Source organism: Tupaia chinensis, unplaced genomic scaffold, assembly GCF_000334495.1.
Source record: "Tupaia chinensis unplaced genomic scaffold, TupChi_1.0 Scaffold000527_1, whole genome shotgun sequence".
Classification (NCBI taxonomy): Eukaryota; Metazoa; Chordata; class Mammalia; order Scandentia; family Tupaiidae; genus Tupaia; species Tupaia belangeri.
The window spans coordinates 5272770-5294446 of NW_006160040.1; the positions used below are offsets into that span (position 1 = coordinate 5272770).

The 21677-nt window shown below is 41.4% G+C and overlaps 1 protein-coding gene across 2 annotated transcripts in view; it reads left to right on the forward strand.

Moving 5' to 3' along the window:
- FIG4 (FIG4 phosphoinositide 5-phosphatase) overlaps positions 1-21677 on the forward strand; it is a 126678-nt gene extending 105001 nt beyond the window's left edge. Inside the window, exon 23 of one of the 2 annotated variants that reach the window (XM_027775138.1) lies at positions 21512-21677. In XM_027775138.1, coding sequence (XP_027630939.1) covers positions 21512-21671 — 160 coding nt within the window. In that variant the 3' untranslated portion in view covers positions 21672-21677. Of the gene's footprint in view, positions 1-9054; positions 9369-21511 lie in introns of those variants that run through there. The other variant, XM_027775139.1, reaches the window with a different exon arrangement.

The window sequence follows — 21677 nt, forward strand, 5'->3', positions numbered from 1 at the left end:
AAAGAGTGTGAAAAAAAGACAGGCAGGCACCCCCAACAGTGTCTTCATGCTATAGTCCATCTCTAGCCTAAGCCCACCCAGAACATAGGCATGTACAGATGCAACATGTACAGGGAGTCCCCGGGACATATACAGGACTTCTCATGTGACTGTAGCATTGCATTATGGCTGCCCTACCATCTGGCCCCTAAATCACATTTTGAACCCAAATCGCAAGGGAGTCCGAGATGTAAATACCATATCCATGTACATAGCCTCTGCGTGTATATATGCACACATACACACGACATTCTGACAACAAACCAATCTACACAAAGAGAGTTTAGTGGCCTTAGCTATTACAAATTCATGAATATTTTTGAAATCTATTAAGGTCATTGTATACTTTGATCTATAAATAATTTTTCTATGTTGTAGATGTCACTTAGGCCTCGACATAAAATCCTCAACTTTTCCAGTCCTCAGTGCCTGTCTTGCTGGCCTGAGGACATGGCTCCTTGACAGATTGAAGGCAGATCACTGTTTTACTGTCCTCTTGCTCTCTCCCTAATCAAAATGTCACCCACTTCTCCCATCAAAATCTTTGGAGATCCCGCCTACTCGAAGAAGATGAGATTCTGTATTGCTGAGCCTTTGAAGGGCCTTATGAACAGACAAGGCGGCCTACTCCCTGACTTGCAGGGTTGTACATTTTATGTTCATCATGATGGATTATTTGTCACTTTCTTATCTTCCCTTTTGCTTTTACTAATGGTGATTGTGTAGGTACCGGCATTATTGTCATCTTTGCTTTAATGAATTTTTAACCTGCCTGTGATATTTCTAACCTCCCCTTTCAGTGTCTCTGCTGGATGACAGTTCATTCATCCTCTTATAATAACAGTGGTTAAAAGACTTTTTTAATTTTAAAGAATCAGATTTGTTCAATATTCTGTGTCATTAGCTCTCCATAACGTAAGACTGAAATAAATGAATTTTTTTCGGGGTCTGTGTGCTAGATTCATAGCGTGTTGTGTGTTTAATATGGACTTGCCATCTTTTAACAGTAGTAAAGAAGGAAATTATTCTTATTCTCTCCCTTGATAATGTTCAGAATGTCAGTAATATGATAGTAATATGGTTTTATTTCACAGGTTAGTCCCTCATACCTGCCACATTGCTCTGTGTAGTGTATCATATACATCTACCTACAGGTACGTAACAGTGGTCAAGGCAGAAGTACTATGGAGTGCTTCCCCATAGTTCTAGCACTGAAATTGTCTTGACAGGGTATGTAACAGAGAATATAGGCAAAGCATGCTTTCCCGAAGCCCAAAGTACAGGGGTAGGTTTTACCTTTCTTTTCTTTTGTTTTATTAAGGGTAGTTTAAAGATTGACACATTTCTCTTGATTTCAGCCCATGTAGTAAGTTTGTTAATCTGAGTCACTCCTTCCTTCCTTTCTTTCTCCCTTTTTTTTTTTTTTAACATTTATTTCTTTCATGAGAGAGAGAGAGAGAAAGGAAAAACACACATCCTCAATAGGATTTCACACCTCCCTCAGCCTTTCTAGCCAACTGGGCTTATGGACACATAAGTGTGCACCCAGAACATATATGTTGACCTGGAAACCAAACCCCAATCTTCCATATGGCTTCCAGTATTGTAGAGTGCTGTGCCACCACTGTACCACTGTCAATGGGCCCAAGCCACTTTTTTCTCAACTCTGCAGTCTGCAGTGGGATAAGATCCCACCTCTCCTGCCTCACCCTTGTTTTTCGAATCACTTTGATAGCTTTCACTCTCAGGGAAGCACCTCAGCTTCCCTTCAGCTCCCTTGTCCACATTCTGGCCTTGCCTAAGAAAAGGAATTTAAGAGCAAGAATTCAGCAGATTCCAGCCCCTCATTCCTCTAGATCAGTCCAGATTATACTGAGTTCAAGTTCTGAATTTAGAAACCCAAGGTGAAATCACATTCCTTAAGTAGACATCATTCATTTACTCAGTCGACAGTTACTGAGTGCTTACCATATGCAGTTATCTGGGTGATAAAGGGTGACCAAGATGGAGCTCACATCCTAGTACATCTATAAAGAAATAAAAGATTGGAGAGTGATAAAATGCTATGCAGAGACACGTTATGGTAATGGGCTTAGAAAGACTTATAAAGGTATCCAGAATTTCTCGGGAAAAATGAAAAGACACTCTAAAACAGTGCTGTCCAATAGGACTCCCTGTGATGATGGGCATGTTCTGTGTCTGCACTGTCCAGCAGAGTAGCCGTTGATCATGTGTGGCTATCAAGCACCTGAAATATGAAATGTGGTTAGTGCTACCGATGATCTATTTTTAAATTTTATTTAATTTTAATTTTAATATAAATTTAAATAGCCACCTGTGGCTTGTGGCTACCATGTTGTACAAATGCACTTTGGGAGCTATATTTTGGACTCAGGTCTTATAGAGAGGACCACAGAATGTGGGTAATATATGCAGTATTAGCTTGAATTTTAAATATTAAGAAGCAAACACATTCTTAGTATATCATCTTGGTGAAACAGATTTATGACTAGGACTTGGATTGTGTGAGAACTTTTTTGGAAAGCAATTTAATGAAGGCACTAAAAAGAAGTAATGGGCATTGACCAAAAAGAAGATTAGAAACTGAGAGCTAGGGACCAGAATATGGCATAATGGTTAAGTCACTGGACTCCCATGTAGTTGATCGTGATTTGACCTGGTGGCTTAAAATTCACGTTGGGCATGTGTGTGTATGTGTGTGTGTCCAAGATCTCAAGAGGAGAATGGAGGAGAAGGGATTGCAGCATGACCATCCACCTGGGGGGTGATTTCTTGCTTTCTGTCTCTCTGTGTCTCTCTGTCTCTCTGGTGAGTGCACGTGCCCTATAGCAAAAAATCTCTCTAAGAAAAAAGAAAGAAAAGAAACAGCTAAAACCACTGAGCAACATGAAAGGCTAGAAAGAGAATTTTCATGGCAATGTGTATCATAGGTATAGCTTGCCAGTTAGGTATGAGGGTTATTATTTCTTAATAGAGGTGACAAAACCAGCAGAAAGGTAAGTAGAATAATACTGTTAAGGCATTTGCTGAGGTTTTGCTCCATTGATACCAGAGCATCTGATAGGCTTCTATCCTAACCTAATTATGGTTTTCTCCCTGAAAGCAGAGGAAATAGTGAGAGAAATGACTAAATGATGACCATCATCTGCAAATGAGAGTATAGGAAAAAGGTCAAGGTCTTCCATAAGGTCTTCTTCAGCCATAATGGTCTCTTGATTCTGTGATTCGAACATGACCAACAAAAAATCACTTGGTGATGTGAAAATAGCAACCCTGGAGGAAACCTTGGAGTTTATGGTATCAAGAGAGAGATCCCTGGGAAGGGAAGGGAAGGGGAGGGAAGGGAAGGGAAGGGGAGGGAAGGGAAGGGAAGGGAAGGGAAGGGAAGGGAAGGGAAGGGAAGGGAAGGGAAGGGAAGGGAAGAGAAGGGAAATATATTCCATGACTATAACTATAACTAAATTGTCTGGAAATGCAAAATAGGGTTTTATGTATGCCAAAATGCTAATTATAGAAAAAGCATAAGATTTTATCATGTAGAAAAGTATCACATATATAAAATTATTGAAATTATATAAATAGTGTCTAGTAGTATAACCACCAACCACAAATCATCGTGGAATTAAGAAGTTCAGAAAACATTTATCTAACCAGTAAAATTTTTTCTTGTCAAATCACTGTATGCTTATTGGGTGTTCAGTATAAAAAGTAGAAAAAACAAAACAAAACAAAACACTAGGAGCTGAACTTTAGTAGGGACGCAAACATTAGTTTTGCATCTAAGTGTGAGATACAGTTATCAGAAATGGTCCTATTAAAACCAACCAAGTGAGTAATCTCACATTTAAGAAAGACCATAAAAGGGCACCAATGAGGCTTTTCTTTAAAAAAAAAAAAACATCTGGTGTATCTAATGAATTTCTGCCTGGTGAATTTCTTTCTCTTCTGTGAACAGGAACTGCAGTTAAGGATAAGTGTCATCGGTCCTCAGTGTTTGAGTGCAACCAACAGTCTGGGTTAACTGGCAAATATATTATTCTAAATAAGACTGTAACATTCCTTCAGGGGAAATATAGAGCTTGAAGATGGAACTAGGTTTTGTAGATAAAAAGAAATGAGCCTGCAATGTTGTAATTATAATATTTCTCTCCAAAAATACTAGTAGCATTTGAATGAGTGGTAGTGGGTCTGATCCTTTTGGGGGTTGTGAAGAGATGCTGAAAAGTCATGCTCTCTGCTTATGGCAAGAGAGAAATGTGGAGTCTTTTTTTTTTTTTTTTTTTTACCATGAAAGTGCAGTAACAAGCCAGCTCTCTTTGCCAGAATAAATAAAAGAAAGTAGACTCACCATTTCCACATCATTTAGTGTTTAAATACTGGTCTTTTCACCCAGAAACAGAGTGTAAGCTAATAAAAAAGACTGTCCATGTAGTACTAGAAGCATTACTGGGCTTATCGTCATCTCTTTCTAGTGCACTCAGAGACAAGGTTCTAGCCAGTACCCCTGGTGAGGGTCCAGGTTTTCATATTCCTTTCATCAGTGGGGAAATCAAAAGTGTCTCCTCATTAGAAAATGTGTGGTGAACTAATATTGCTATTCAAGTCTTTAAAATTAAATGTTAAATTATGCCTTTATAATATAGGGTTAGTGGTAGTATATCCTTAATAAGAAGGTTCATGCTTTAAAAAGTTCTATGCTATTGCCATTGACCACAAGATCTTATTTAACATTGTGGATATCTCATCCACACAAGCAGCAGTGGTCTCCTGGAGGTTCTTAAACTTTAGCAAGTATTAGAATCACCTACAACAGCAGCCCGCAGCCTTTCCAGTATGAGAGGACAGCCATGTGGAAGATAATCTCTCCATGGTTAGGAGTGGGAAGTGGTCCCGAATGACCTGAGTACACCACATCCACTGTGTGCACCACATTTCCACCACATTGCAATATAACGAAACGATTACACGGCAATGGGGCTCAAGCTCCTATGAGAACCCAGTACTGTCACTGATCCGACTGAAGAGGGAGGCCAGACAGTATCTTGAATTAATTATGGGGAGTGGCTGCAAAAACAGACAAAGCCTTGCTCACTGCACAGCTGGCAGACCAGTACCAGTCGACCCAGTCTCTAACAGGCCACAGACTGGTCCCAGACTGCCACCTAGAGGTTGGGGAACCCTGTCCTAGAAGGCTTGTTAAAGCTACTTTGCTGGTTTTCATCCTCAGAGTTCTGATTCAGTAGGTTTGAAACCAAGAATTTATGTCTAACAAATGTCTAGGTGGTACTGATGCTGCCAGTTTAGGGACCACACTTTGGGAACCACTGCCTTGAGACTGTGAAGAGCTCATTGTGACTAACTTTGAGATGCTGAAGTAGAATGATGAAACAAGGATTCTTTGTGAATCTGTTTCATCCAACTCTTTTCTGATTATGTCAACAATATTGGAAATGTCTTAAACTTCCTTCTTGCCCATAACCAGTAATAAATATTTTAACATTACGATTATGTTGTTTAATGTAGACTTTGTATCCAGAAGAATAAATAGGAAAGGGTAATAGTTGATGCATATTCTGACCTTGCTTACACAGATTGTTTTTAAACCATAGTGAGGTGGTGTTGAAACTCTAAACCTACCTACCCCTCAGTCTAATACTGTTTAAGGCTGATGCTTGGCATTTTGTGTTTACCATATATGTAATCTTTACATGTGGCCATAAAGCAGTTGACATAGAAGTAAGAAGAGATGCTCTTGATTGATTTACTAATAAGAAACCCAAGGCACTGGGTGGAAGTGCATTGTGTGTGGCCATTAGTGGTCGCCCTGGCCCCTGCATTATTGTGTGGTTGCTGGATGCTGTTCTACTTCCTTCCATTGCCTGCCCACATGTGCATTCATCTGAGGCCTCTGGAACAATAACCATGAAAGATGAAATGATGATTTGGTAACTTTGTATTGTCCTGTCTTAGACAAACATTAAGATTCAGTTCCCAGAGGGTGTCTTTCTACATATATTGGACATATGGTGTGATTCCTGCCAGAAACATCTTTGTTAACACACATAGAGCTCTTGCAAATGTGGGTTCAAAGACATAACAGAGACATTATTCCCATTTTACAAATAGACTTTATATCTATAAAATGTCTTTATCTATATAATGGAGAGTATAACTTCTGTGCCTCCTGCCTCTAAGACGGGTGGTGAAAATGAAGTAAGATAATTTGTGTAGAAGAGCTTTAGGAAAGAAAGGAAAAGTACTAGAGAGGTGGAAATAGTGTGGTTTGGGAGGCTTTATTGGTGGCTGCTGCTTTGATGATAATCTCAAAAAATGCTAATGGAGCCACCTTTTTAAAGGTTCTGGTTAAGATGGTTTGACCCTGAGTAATTATCAACCATTAAAGAATTTTAACATTTCATTTTGAATTATCTAAATGACTGGAGAGTTATGTTTTTCTGAGGGGAATCTGAAACGAGTTCATTTGTTTTCCCAACCACTCACCATTATGGTGTGTTAGCCACACTAGGATAACTGCACTGCCTGCATTTTGCTAGCCCTACATATGCTTGCCCTGAGGAGGCTAGGTTGAGATTTAGACATCTGGGGATTCTCTTAACATTCTGCAGGACAGTAGGAGGTGTAATTTTTTTTTTTTAACTCTAAGTAAATCACTTTGCTCTTTTTGTTTACTTAAATAGGGATGTGTTCTAAGATTATGTGAAATTATTACCATGTGTTTAAAAAAATGGGAGTTTTTTTTTAATAAACTATCTACCAAATTTATGTTAAAATATACCCTGAGGTGAAAACAAATGAGGTTCACTTCCAGAAGAATATATCACCTCTAGTGTTATTTTATCTTAATGTGCTTTAATGGAATCTCTAGCTAGTAGTTCAGGAGGTGTTAATGTTCTCAAAGCAAAGCACAGCAAGCTACCATGACTATTTTCTGGGAGAGTTAGAAAGACCCTTGTTAAGTGTAGCATATCCCATGAAGATGGAACACTTTCAGGAGACTTTACTGTACAACTTTTATCTTCCTCTAGGTGTGTCATTGCACCTCCTAGTGTCCTTCAGAATGTTGACATTCCCAGTATCATTTCTGAGTACAGCGAATCTTCACCATCTCCAGGAGTCCCTGCTAACCAAATAGCTGGAGATCCAGAATGCCTGTTTTTCTTTCCCTTTCTTCTTTCCTTCCTTTCTCCCTCCCTTCTTTCATTCCTTCCTTCCCTCACCTACTTACCTTGCTCTCTCTCTCTCTCTCTCCCTCTTTCTTTTTTAGTTTGTTTTTTTTTGTTTGTTTGTTTGTTTGTTTGTTTGTTTTTTGGCTATAGGGCTCATGCACTCACCAGTGAGAAAAAGAGAAAGTAAGAAATCACCCACTTGGGGAATGACCACACCACAATTCCTTCTCCTTCATTCTCCTCTTAGGACTTTGGGCACACACATGCATACGACCAGTGTGATATTCAAGTCACCAGGTCTGTTACTCAAACCACACAGTCGGCCATGTGGGATCCAGCACCTTAACCTCCATACCACCTGCTGGCCCCAGGATGCCTTTTCTAATTTTTCTCATAAGATGCTCATGAGTAAGACTAAATTTCAACCCAGTCGAAAAAATTCTCCAGATTTCTCTGTTATCTTAGGTGCCCTGGTGTAGAGAGTTATTCAACCATGGGCCAAGTGACACAATGTGTTGTGATTGTACCCCCCATCTGTCACAGTGTCTTTCAGTGTACCATCCTCCCCCATCAGTGGCCTTTTCTTGACCTTCCTGGCATGCACATGTGCATACACACCCAACACACATACTTAACACTCTGCATCACACCTGATTTTTTCTGTTGACTCATTGTTTGAGGATCCACCCCAGCCAAGATACAAAAACTAGTGGGTGTTCACATTGTGATGAGTCAAGAGTGTGTCAAATACTGATATGCATTTTGATGAGACCTTCCTAGAGATGGTACCTTCTCTAAGGGGTAGATAGAAATTTCAAGACTATGGCAGACTGGTAGTATGGGAATGGAGGGATATTTTTGAATAGCGAGATTCTTGGGAACTTTTCAAACCTCCCCAGAAAACAAGGAAGCTGCATATCAACCACACTCCTTCATCTAAAAGCCTGAATCCAGTTGAGCTATAGAATTCAGAATTGGGTGTTCATGTAGCAACATGGTACATACACCTTATAATAATATCCCCGCATGATCTGAGATCGTGACCAATAATTAAAGACATTAGTCATGTTCAGTAAGATGATTATGTCAGTTCATCAGAATGCACTAAAAAATGAGTTTTAGCTGGGTCAGATTTTGCTGGCAGAGTAGCTTTTGGTTGTCAAAGCTTTTAGGATTTCAGAATTGCAGATAAGACATTATGCACCTGTAATATTAGGTCGCTGTGAAAGTCATGATGTCTTTTCCTTTGTTTTTCTATGCAAAAATGCATCATGACTTTCCTGACAACCCAATTGTTAACAGTAGTTCGCGTTGCCTGAGTACTTGGAGCGCCCCAGGCACTGTGCGAAGTGAACACTTTGCACACATATGCTTACTTACTCCGTTCAGCAACCCTGTGAAGTAGGAATTATGTTCCCTAGTCCACTGTTTCCTAGGCTCAAGTGCCTGCTATGTGCCAAGGAAAAGAGCAGAACGTCTGTGCAGACCCACCTAAAGAGGCTCGCAGTCATGTGAGGGAAACAGCTGGGTGCACAGGCATCTGCACACACAGGGCTGTGGGAACAGAGGTGGGGCCTGGCCTCCTGTCCATCCAGGAAGGGCTCCCAGCAGGTGCTGGTGCAGCTCTATCTTCCAGGCAGAGGAGGAAGCCAGCCACGGGGGACTTCTGTGGTCGTTCCAGCCTCTTGCTCATAGAAAGCCTATTTGTTCTAGGTCAGCAGTTTTCAAACACTTAAGGCTACCACGCCTTAACGATGATGTGCTTTGTTCTCTTTAACACAGCCTGCCCTTCTTTCCTCTCTCATAGAACGCCCATAGCGGCATTTTCGCAAGATAACATCTATGAAGTTCAGCCTCCAAGAGTAGACAGAAAGTCTACTGAGATCTTCCAAGCCCACATCCAGGCCAGTCAGGGCATCATGCAGCCACTGGGGAAAGAGGACACCTGTGTGTACCGAGAGTACATCAGGAACCGCTACCTATGAGGCCAGGAGGGCCACATTTGATCATGTTATTTGTTTGGTCTCATCTTAAAAAGGTAATGTCTCAAAAGCCCTTTCTTTGCATCTGAAGGTTTTTGTCTTTTTGTAACTCACAAATTGTAAGTAATAAAGAAATGACTAAATATTTTGTTCTTGCCTTTGGTTTATTTTAGAAATGCTTCGTGTATGGGACCAGCAGTTGGTATAATGGCTGTGTCATTGGACTCCCATGTAGTTCACCACAGTTTGAGTCCCGGACCCAGTGGCTTAAACTCACACTGGCACATGTGCGTGCGTGCCCAAGATCCCTAAAGAAGAATAGAGGAGAGAGATTGCAGCATGCCCACCCCCCTGGGGGTGATTTCTTACTTTCTGTCTCTGTCTCTCTCTGTCTTTCTGGCGAGTGCACGTGTCCTATAGCAAAAACCTCCCCCCCCCCCCAAAAAAAAAAAGCCAAAGTGCTTCATATAGAAGTTTGGTCAATAGAGTATCACACACCATCATAAAGAAATGTACTTGGTGGGTATTTATTGCTGTGTGCAAAGTACTATGGGACAGTCTAGGAATTGTATGGTAAGCAAAGCAAGGCAAAAAAGACCTCTCTTTGAGGAATGAAGGTAAAGCGTTTTGTTCTTACCTTTATTCATGAAGTATTTTTCTCTATAGTTCACTTCTTTTTTTAAAATTTTATTATTTATATATTCAATCACTGTACATCATTTAGACTGTAAAGAGATTTTACCCAGATTTTATGATATATGCCACTCACCAGGTGAGTTGAGAATACTATGCACGACATCATCAGTGGACAGCAAACCGTATCCGTGTCTCACTGTAGTTAACGTCTTAAAAATGTATTCTGATGGTTTTTATGTTAACTTAGTATTTTGATCAAAAATCTTATTAACCCAAAAGCCCTTGTTCTTAGGAAATAAACATGAAATATTTATAGATAAATGGACAAGATGTCAAAACAGGGCTTTGATTGATGAAACAATTGTAGTGAAATATTAATAAATGATAAATCAGGGTAAAGAGTAAACAGTAGAACTATTTTGACTATTCTTGCAATTTTTCTGCAAGTATAAAATTATATCAGAATAAAGCAATGAAAATTGTTATTCTGAAGGGCTTTTTGTGATGTGCAGCTGCATCACATAATTTGGCATTTGGAGTTCAATATGGTATTGGCTGGTCATGTGTATGTCTGGTTTGGTCTCTGTGTAGTCGAATACGAACTTTGGCAAATTGCTGCATTTTCTAACAGTTTAACATAAATTAATTGATTTTATAATGTCTATACTTTTATTACAATTGTTTTAAGTCCTCCCTCCCTGTAAAGAATATAGAGAAGGGGCAAGCAGGTAGCACAGTGGTTAAGGCTCTGGACTCCCACATGTCCAACCACAGTTCAAGTCCTGGACCCAGTGTCTTGAAACATGCCCAGGCACATGTGTGGGTACATGCCCAAAATCCCAAGAGGAGAAAGGATTGCAGCATGGCCATCCTCTCTAGGGGTGATTTCTTGCTTTCTGTCTGTTGCTTACTATCTCTTCAGTGAGCTCACATGCCCCATAGCAAAAACCTCTCTCTCTCTCTCAAAAAAAAAAGAAAAAAAGAATAAAGGATATAGAAAAGGAATTCAAACTACCATCTCAAAGGAGCAGGACAACTAATGAGTTGTAAGACATCCCTAATCCTGAGACTCTGGGATTCTATGGAAAGTTTTGCAATGCAAAGAAAGGTTAAGTCCCCGTTTAACAGATATTTTTGATTGATTCCATCATGAAATCAAGATTAGAGAATGACAACGTAATAGTAAGAGGAATTTTGTGTTGGCACAGTTTAAATGTCTAACACAATAGCTTGCTGCTGTCTGTGGGATCTCACATGAGTTTTTCCAAGTTAAAGACTAATCCTGAATGGTTTCAGAGGTGCTAATTATAGATAAGACACTGATCTTCATTTTTTTAATTTATTTTTAACATGGTTTCTGGAGACCCACCTACTAATGATAAGAATGAACTTTATATTGAGTCCTTTGAGATCATCTGCAATCAAGATCATCTTTCATAACCTGTCTGAGCTTGCCTTCCTTAAACTGTAAAATGAGGTTACTGATCTGTACTTTGTTGGCTTATTGTAAAATTTAGAGATAGTGTATATAAAGTAGCCATGATTTCTGGATCATAAATGATGCTCAAGTAGTGGTAGCTGCTGTTGATGGTGGTGGTGGCTGGTGGTGTTGACAGCAATGATATTCTTGTGACTGACACCTTAATGTTCTTAAGACTGTGTCTTCACAGTCAACATGACTTTGATATAGCAAGATGGAATCTGATTAATTTTATCGTTAATTCAGATCACTTCAGCTTTAACTGTATAAGGAAAGCTTTACAAATTCCTAGCAAAGCAGACATAACATTTCACTTCTAGAGAGAGCCAGCCCTGTGGCCTGGTGGTTAGAGGAGCTTAGCCACTTAGCCAACCATGTGGTTCAAGTTCCGGACCCAGAGGCTTGACAAACACATCAGGTGCATGTGCATGCCTGCCCAAAAACCTGAAGGAAAAGAGAAATGGAGAAAGGGTGGTGTGACCATTCTCCATGTGTGCTGCGTCTCTCTCTCTCTCTCTCTTTCTGATTAGTGTTTGTGCCCTCTGGCAAACTGACAAAAACAAGCAAACAAAGGCTCATGATCTCAAGGAGTACACAAAGAAAGTGACTATATGTCTGAAAGCACCAAAAAGCTGATATGTCCTAGAACATATACAGGCTGCTTTCAGGCCCAACAGAAAGAAATAGGTCATAGTTGAAAGCATGAAGTTTGACCCCTATCACTTACTAGTAGCGATGGGACTTTGAGAAATTACTTAGTGTCTCTGAGGCTTTTCTTTCTTTCCTTCCCTTTTTCTTTCTTTCTTTCTTAATTTTATTTATTCAGTCATTTATTTTAATTTGACCAGAGAGAAAGAGAGAGAAAGTGAGAAAGCAAGCCACTAGATCCGGACTCGAACTGTGATTGGCCATGTGGGAGTGTCCAGTTCCTTAACCACCAAGCCACCTGCTGGTCCCCCTGAGGCTTAATTTTCTAATCTGGTAGAAAGAGTTGTTGAAGGCTGGCAGGTGGCATGGTGGTTAAGATGCTGGAATTCCACATGGCCAACCGTAGTTTGAGTCTCAGACCTGGTGACTTGCTTTTGCACTTTTCCTCTCTCTCTTTGTCCAGTCAAGGTAAAAATAAATAAATACATACGTAAATAAAATTAAATAATTCTTAAAAATAAATAAATAAATAAAGAATTGTTGCGAGACAGAAATGATACCTGTAAAGGAGCCAGACATTGGTGCAGGGTTAATGCAGTGCTCTACGAGGTTCACACAAGGGAAGTTTCCAGGTGCACTTGGAGCATACCAAGGCACATGCGTGCCCATGGCCCAGGGCTGACTGAAGATGTTGGGGAGCTTTCTCTCTCTCTGAAGAAAGAAAAAAGATACCTGTAAAGCATTGGGCATGGTGTCTATATCAAAGTCACTGAGTGTTAGCTTAAAAAGATGACTGATAACATATAATGACCACCACTTGCTAACCTGGAGCCTGAGCATCACCTCAGAATAAGGTCATGTTTTCATTCCCACCATGCCCTAGTGAGAAAAGGCAGAAGCCTTCCTAGTTCAGCTTGGCAGTATAGATTTTCATTTTTTAAATCAGAATGAACCTTGAAACAGTAGATCATACATTGAAATTTCAGCAAATAATGACCAGATCCTATGAAATACAATTTTGTTGTCATATCTTGGAACAAAGCAGTCACATTAAAATAGCAGTGTGAACCTCCTAGGGATGTGATATTTGTGACCAGGGTGGAGGACATGTTTTTTTTGTTTTGTTTTGGTTTTTTGAGAGATTTTCACTGTAGAGTGCGTGCGCTCGCCAGACAGAGAGAGACATAGAGACAGAAAGCGAGAAATCACCCCCCAGGGGGGATGGTCACGCTGCAATCCCTTCTCCTCCATTCTCCTCTCGGGATCTTGGGCACGCACGCACACGCGCCCGGCATGAGTTTTAAGCCACTGGGTCCAGGACGTGAACCGCGGTCGACTACGTGGGAGTCCAGCGACATAGCCATTACGCTAACTGCTGGTTTCCAGAGGACATGTTTTTTAAAAACTGTCTTGTACACCACTACAAAAGAAGTCATGTCTCATTTTGCCAAACCTGGAGGTTCTTTGGTCTTGGTTGGACTTTCCCAGCTTACCCACTGCCTACCATGTTGTGGGAAAGGTTGGACATGGCTATTGCACACATGGCTCTGGCATGAAAAAGATCATTCTTTTGTCATGAGGCAAAGTTCGTATGACTGTCCTGTCCTCAGAAGAGTTTAATTTTAAGCTTGGATTTTGTGGATCCGAATTGGAATTATTTCTGTGAAGTTCATTTCTCCATAGAAAAGTGACTCCTCTTAGAATTCAAATAGACTTCATTCTTCACTTACGTGTGAATAAATTATTTGCCACTTGAAAATGAGATTTCAACTTTAGTTCAGTTGAAAATCATCTTGTATTTTATTATGTTTCGCAGTAAAGCTTCTTTTCCGCAACTCAATTTTTTTTTCTTCCTAGAATTTACTGATGCTGAGTCAGAAGTGTTTTCTCTTTTTGGAATATAATTTGCCTCACAGTTGTCCTCACCCATGCCTTTGGGACTGGCTGGTCAGAATGAAATTGCTTAGAGTGGCCAGAGAAGGCGGATGTTCTAAATGTCCTAAACCTGCTTTTTCTTTAAATCACGTTTTGCTCTTTTAAAATCAGTTTAAAGATACATTCTCTTTTTCTGTCTTACCCTCTAGTATTTTTTTGTTTGTTCTATTGAGATAAGTACCACTTCTAGAATTTTCCCAGCCTGACAAACAGTTGAGCTAACTGATGATCGTTATGGTAAAATGAATCTTTATTGAAGGCAGATGGATCTATTTTACTTATTAATACTGATTATCCTCGGTTTGTAAGAGGTGATGCGTTATTTTGGCAACCACACCTATTCTGCCGTTCTAGCGTAGGTCAGGTCTCTATGTGCACATGGACAGCTTTCTTCAATAGGCTCTTGAGTCTCCTTTTCCATTTCAGAAGCTGGAGGGGCATTTATTAAAGAACATTATGCTATTATTTGACTCTTGCTACCCACGCACAAAATATTTCTGTGGGTTTATTTCTTCAGTACATTCACTTGAGTGGACTCCAAGTAATTGCCATTCAATTGGTAAATAAAAATTGTAGTCCGAATTGTTCCTCAGTGGTTGAAGAAACCTTTTTTTTTTTTTCTTTTCTGCACAAAGAAAGTGACAAAACGAAACCACTTGCCATAGTTTATAGAGAGAGAAGGACTGAGGAGTGGGATTTGCTGAGTAAGACAGCAGCCAGATACTGGGCAAAGGCAAGGGGCCGTGGCATGGGTAATCGGGGAGGCTAGCCACAGGCACTGTTGCCACAAAGCTAAATGCAGAGGCTGGAAAGTCCCTCCATCTGCATTTTTTTTACTCCTTAAGGAGCACATAATTTTGGAGCCAGCAAGTAACAAAGTGGTTAAGGTGTTAGACTCCTACATGGCTGACCACAGTTCAAATCCCAAATCTGGCAGCTTGAAACCCATGTCGTGCCCATGTGCGTACGTGCCCAATATTCTAGGAGGAGGATGGAGGAGAAGGGATGTGGTGGCATGGCTAATTCCCCCTGGGGAATGATTTCTCACTTTCCTTCTCACTGTCTTTCGCTGTCTCTCTGGCAAGCGCACACAGCCTATGGTAAATACCTTAAAAAAAAAACCCAAACAAACAAACATACAAAAACCCACGTAATTCCAGCATTCCCCTGGCACTATCTTTTTTTTTTCTTAGAGAGGTTTTTACTATAGGGCGCGTGCGCTCGCCAGACAGACAGAGACAGAGAGATAGAAAGCGAGAAATCAGCCCCCGGGGGGGATGGCCATGCTGCAATCCCTGCTCCTCCATTCTCCTCTCGGGATCTTGGGCACGCATGCACACGCACCTGGCGTGAGTTTAAGCCACCGGGTCCAGGACTCGAACCGCGGTCGACTACATGGGAGTCCAGCGACATAGCCATTACGCTAACTGCTGGTCCCCCCGGCATTATCTTTTAAAATGAGAATTGTAATTCAAAAATAAATTTCCCAAGTTCCCTTCAGTTTCTTTTTTTTTAAAATTTGGCCACAGGACATGTGCACTCACTGGAAAGAGATGGAAAAAGAGGGAAAGTGAGAAATTACCTCCCCACCCCCAGGGGGATGGCTACTCCACAATTCCCCCCTCCTCTATTCTCCACTCAGGATTTTGGACACATGCACACACGCACCTGGCATGTTTTTCACGCCACCATATTCAGGACTCAAACCACAGAGTCAGCCATGGGATCCAGCCACCTTAACCACCTTGCCACCAGCTGGCCCCAAAGTTCCTTTCTGTTGTCCCTCTCCCGGCCCCTCAAGCCCCAGTTATTATACTTTAGGGATGGTTGAGCTGGTGATTAAATTTACCATCTGCTCCCAAGACAGAATGTATAACACAGACTCATCCCAAAGATCCTGCACTCGGGAAAGAATGATAGCACAGCACCTCCTGATGCTGCAATGGCTGAGTGATTTCCTTTGGGAAGGAGAGGCATGATTAATGTAGGCACCTTTAGCTTATATTAGAGAAAGACATTTCTGGAAATGAGTGAGGAAGCGTGTACTGGGCAGCTAAGGGTTCAGGTGTACACCTGCTGCCTTGTCTAGCACATCCCTGCTTGAGGAGTGTCCCTCCTCCACAACATCCACCATGTTCCCCCTCCAACCCAGTCATTAGGTCAGGGCAGGAGAGGGAAATAATATTTCCTCTTCTTCTATCCTCCTACCCACCAGTGGCTTGAGGATCACTCCAGATGCAGGTACATATGTGCCCAACGAGCAGAGAAGAAAATAGAGAAGAAAGGATTGTAGCATAGCCATCCCTCCAGGGGGTGATTTCTCATTCTCTCCCCGTCTATCTCTGGCAGGCACACAAACCCTATAGCAAACTTTTTAAAAAAATGACTAATCCATCACCTGTTAACAAAAATAGCATTTTTAAAAATGAAAAGTAACTTTTCCAAAACAAATGAATGAGATTTAATGAATATTGGCATTGTTTCACATTTGTAAATCTTCTTAACATCTGGCTTAAGAGAAGACAGCTGAATTCTTGGCATTTTAAGAATCTTCAGCATTCAGCCTGTTGTTTTGTTTGAAGCATGCAAAGAAAATCCATCCTTACACTGATACAAAATTGGGGAAAGAGGAAGTATTTTAATAGTCAAAAAGATAAGCTTTTTGTGTATCTTTTTTTACTGCACCAAACTCAGTAAGTGATAGATTCTTAATATCATTGTGGAATGATATTAAAATCTATCGGTCTGTTTTGAACTTAGAATAAATCTTCCACCCATGTGTGATTCTGTACCACCATGCATTGATACTTTGGGAAATACTGGTTTGCTGAGTCAGGTAGATCTTCCACGAGTTGACATGTTCATTTATCTGTGGACTGATGTTCTAGAAAAGCTTTTCGGCATGGGGAAGCTGACAAGTTCCTAGCGCTGAATACAAGTATTCCACAATTCTGATGTTTGCTTGAAAGCTCAAATTTCACCATTGGCAACAAATACTGCCAGTTTTCCTTGTCATGCTACACAGCCTCACTTTGTTCATTTTCAGGAAAAAAGCCTGCCAGATACCCAGGTCTGAATAACTATGGTTTGTCTGACAATTGTTCTTTTAAGTAAAAATAGTCTTCCATGGTAAAAGTAGCTAATTCAGCTCACAACTCAAACAAATGCAATATTCCTTAAGGCAATATCATACTCGAGTATGCAGCTGAAGTGCTTTGGGCGAACTTCCCATTTCATCTCATAGAATATTTTAAGAGTCTTCTCAAGGGTTGCGATTTAATAAAATTAACTTGCACCGCTTTATCAGGCACGATCCTGAGTGGACTGGTTGTTTACTGACTGTGTGGTGCTGAAGCATCTAAACTATTAATATCGTCTGTCTTTGCCTTGATTGGTACTGCGGCTCCAGCAGCTTTTCCCTCGTTTTTACACCACTAGTGCAAACATCAACACAGTGGGAAAAGCATATGATATCTTACATCGTTATGAAAATACTTTTGGCCAGCAGACTCCCTGGATGGGTTTCAGGAACTCCCATAGGTGTGTGAGCCACATTTTGAAAGCCACTAGGCTAAGGGATTACAGGCTCTGAGAGTTACTTTGTGGATAATTGGGACCCATCGAGGGCCTGGAGGGTGCGTCTGCGGGACACAGTCCTCTGGGTGCTCCCAGCACTTTCATGCTGTTCTGTTGCTGTGTGTTTACGAGTCTGTCTCTCAAGAAGACCCAGCACTTTGAAAACAGACTGGGTCACACTTATCTCCATCCCCCAAGCCCTGAGCCCACCCCCCTGACCCAATAACTGCTTTCGAGTGAGTGTGCTGAGAAGGACTTGATTCTGGAATCCCAGGGCCAGCAGTTTGAATCACCCTCTGGCTTTGAGCATTTAGAAAGACTTTTTAGCAGAAGTAGGTAGATTATAAATTATTTTAATGTGCTTTTTTTTTTCTCCTTAACTGTGAAGTTATACTGGAGAATGTAACCCTCCACTTCCAGACAAAACAGCTATAGAGGTTTTTTCTTTTTAAGAGATATGGGTAACAATTTTGCTAATCTTGGCTCTGCCTAAGTAAAATCTAATGCTTCTGAAAAATGTGTTTGAAAAAAGATATGACACGTTGACAAATCACGTGTACTTCCAAAATCCCTTTATGAATCTGTCTTCCCTGATTATGAAGTCATCTTTAATTCAGTTCAATAAAACATGTAATTTTGTCTATCTTCAGAGAAAGAAATTCACAGGTCAGCTTGTTCACAGAAAACATTTAGTAATGAAAGTATATGACCTTTCCAGTCATCTTTGCAGGTCAATTAAGCTTGTGTAAAAATTGATTTTATCTTTTTCTCGTGAAATCTTTGGGGATAGAATCAAATGTCTATAAACCTTCTGAGCATCTTCTGCATTTAAATAATAATAATAATAACTTCCCTGTCTATTCAGGAAACTCAAATTATTTCCCGTATTACAGACCTCTATTTTACACACTTCCTAAGGTATTTTTGTGTGGTTGGTTTTGTTTTAATTGCCAGAGGACATATTTGCTTTCCGGAGCAAGAGAGAGAGAGAGAGGAAGAGAGAGAGAGAGGTGTAGAACGTGCTCCCCAGTGGAGCATAGGCACGCTGCAATCCCCTTTCCTCTATTTCTCCATTCTATTGGGATTTGGGGCATACGTGCTCATGTGCCTGGCATGTTTTTCAAGCCATCAGGACTGAGATTCAAACCATGGTTGGACATGTTGGATCTGGCTCCCTTAACCACTAGCTAGGGGACCAGGCCTGTTTCTGTTTTTGTTTTTTTTTTTCAAGTAACCTAGCTGGGGGTTGACAGTCATGGTGAGGAGATTCCTCTAGATTTGGTATCAGAACTGACTGTGAATGGAAATGCCCTGGCACTCACAATTACCCCCAGGAGTTAGGACCAACCCAGGGTTATATGAAAACCACTTTTTCTTTAATAATGGCACTAATCTCCTTATACCCTGGGATGTGATATTATTTTTTTGTTTCATGGTCTAGGGCCGGGGTAGGGAGCTGTTTCTGAAGTTTCCAGTTGACTGTCCACCTTGTGTGCTCTTTACCCACAGTCCAGGATCTAATGTGGAGGTTACTCCAACTGCTGTGTATCAGTTCCAGCTGTACACTCAGGGTCCGGGGAAGTGACTTGGTGGGCCCACGAGTGTTGAACTATGGCTGGGACTTCATGTAGTACTGGATGCCTGTGAGCCTTCCCTCTATCCAGTAGGCTGTGAAAACACTTTGCGTCTCCACGCATCAGTGTGAACTCAGATCTATAACTAATTATCAGGTAATGCACAGAATTTAGAGTCAGAGAACTTGAGTTCAAGTCCCTGGCTCTGCACTTGGTAAAAAAGGAACTTTGAATAATGTTCAACTTCGGTCTGCTTCATTTTCTGTTTCTATTCAATGGCCTAGGCTATGACTTTTAGAATAGCAAAATATCATTGGACTATTATGAAGATTAAATATCTTACATAGAGGGTTTAGAAGAATTCCTGATCCATAGCAAGTACTTTTACATTATTATGAAGAAACGAAAGGCCATTTGAGATTGGGAATACTTTGCTGAAAGTTTGAGAAGTCTGTTTTAGCACCGAATTCTGCTCTGGTTTGGAGTAAAAAAACCAGAAGCAGCACAGTTGGGAGATGGGGAGAGCCAAGGAGAGCTGGTGATCTCAAGAAAGGTTTTGACCACAGTCCTAAGAAGCAAGATGGCTGAGAGGATGTTTGCAATAAGGCGGGGTCCTGACTTGTACACATGCCCTCGGGTGTCAGGGAACTCACGGTGATTCTGAGTACCCTCAGGCATCAATGCACCCAGGCCTGGGACATATGTGTATACATATATATATGTATAAAGCAGGACCTGGAATGGTTCTTTCAACTATGCAAGGAATCCAAACCCCTTGTCGGACTATAAATTATTTTTCTATAAGAAGGGTACAGAGCTAAGGATGGGATTTGGAAACATTCCATGGGTTCAGGAGGGCAGCCTAAATTGGATGGGATGGCATCCTGATTCTGTGACGAGGACATGGTGGATGGCTTTCTCCCTCTGCAGATAGCAAAGTGGAGGATTTCTTTTTTTTTTTAATAGAGAGATTTTTTTACTATAGGGCACATGTGCTCACTGGAGAGACAGACAGAAAGCAAGAAATCACTCCCCAGGGAGGATGGCCACACTGCAATCCCTTCTCCTCCATTTTCCTCTCAGGATTTTGGGTATGCATGCATGCACACGCATGTGCACCCAGCATTAGTTTGAAGCCACAAGGCCTGGGACTCAAACCACAGTCAACTACATGGGAGTCCAGTGATGTAACCATTATGCCATCTGCTGGTCCCCAAGTGGAGGATTTTTATTTACCACTATTCCAGAGTGGCAAGTTCTCATTAAAGACATCATTAGGGAAAGGCTTCATGTGGGGAAGATAACTTGGGGGCATGGAGTGCATGAGAGGGAGGCCTGGGGGGGCAGATGACAGGGAGAACACCATGGCAAGAGAAGTGTCCTTGGGAGTAAGTGGTAGAGAGACAGAGAGATGTCTGAAAAGGATGGTCAAGAACTACATCTGAAATGGAATTTGACTAGCTTCTTCTTCTTTTTTTTTTGACTAGCATTTAAAGGTGTATGTGTTTGTTTTCTTTAACATAAATATAGATGTATGCTTATGTATTTGGAGGGGGTGTCTGGACTGCTGGGGTTTTTAACATGTTACCATACTGAGACTGGTCCTAGAGGTACCCTAGTTGTATCGGGGTTATACTCATATCCCCCTAAAGGCAGTGATAATGGCTGATTATGCCAGTGGAGCCAAGGAGTAGGGGGTAATTCCGGAACTCTAAGAGCTCCAGAACTATGGGGAAAATCCCCAGGACGCCTGAAGGACTGCAGTCCTCGCAGTGCCAATGGGCAGCACCTTCCCTGCCTCTCCTCACCCAGACTACACAGTTGATGCCACCCTTCTTGTTCACAGCACTGTGACACCTACCTCTCTGACCTGAGCAATCAGACCCTGTGCCCCTGATGCAGAAGCTTCCAGAAGCACAGGGGAGCGTCACCCTGGTGGCCAGATAAAGCAGTCCATGCAAAGTGACCCTGAGACTTTCCCTCAGCTGAAGCGTGTAGATCGGGCAGGACAAGAGGTTTTCTACTCTTCAGGACACAGCCCACTGCTTGGGCACTCTCCACTTAGTGGCTCCTCTGAGAATTAGGAAGAGGTGAATGGGTATGACCTCAGCAAATATGTCAGGATTCCAACGCCTGGGGATGCCACATGCACAGGAATGAAGGGGACTTGTTTTTGCTGTGGGCAGAGGCAGAACAACCTAGTAACTGAGTAACTAGGGGAAGCCAGCAGGACCAGTGAAGTTCCTTATAATACCAAGCTGGGCTCAGAGTCCCATGTGCCAGTGAGGAGAGCAGGAATAGCATACCAGGGGATGCTAAGGTTGCTGATAAGCTGATCCAGTGTCCAGAAAAACCTCATATGTGAAAATCCTTAGGTCATTTTAAAATGTTTGCATCTATTTCATTTTTCATATTTAAACTTTGTGTCTTTAGAGTGCCGTGGATTTATAAGAAGCATATCCAGGGGTCAGGACAGTGGCACAGCAGTAAAATGCAATTTTCTGAGAAGTTGGCCCACTGGGAAGGATCCGAGGTCATATCCAGAGACCTCTCTGAGTACACCAGCGTGTTTGTGCCCATGATCTGGAACTGACAGAAG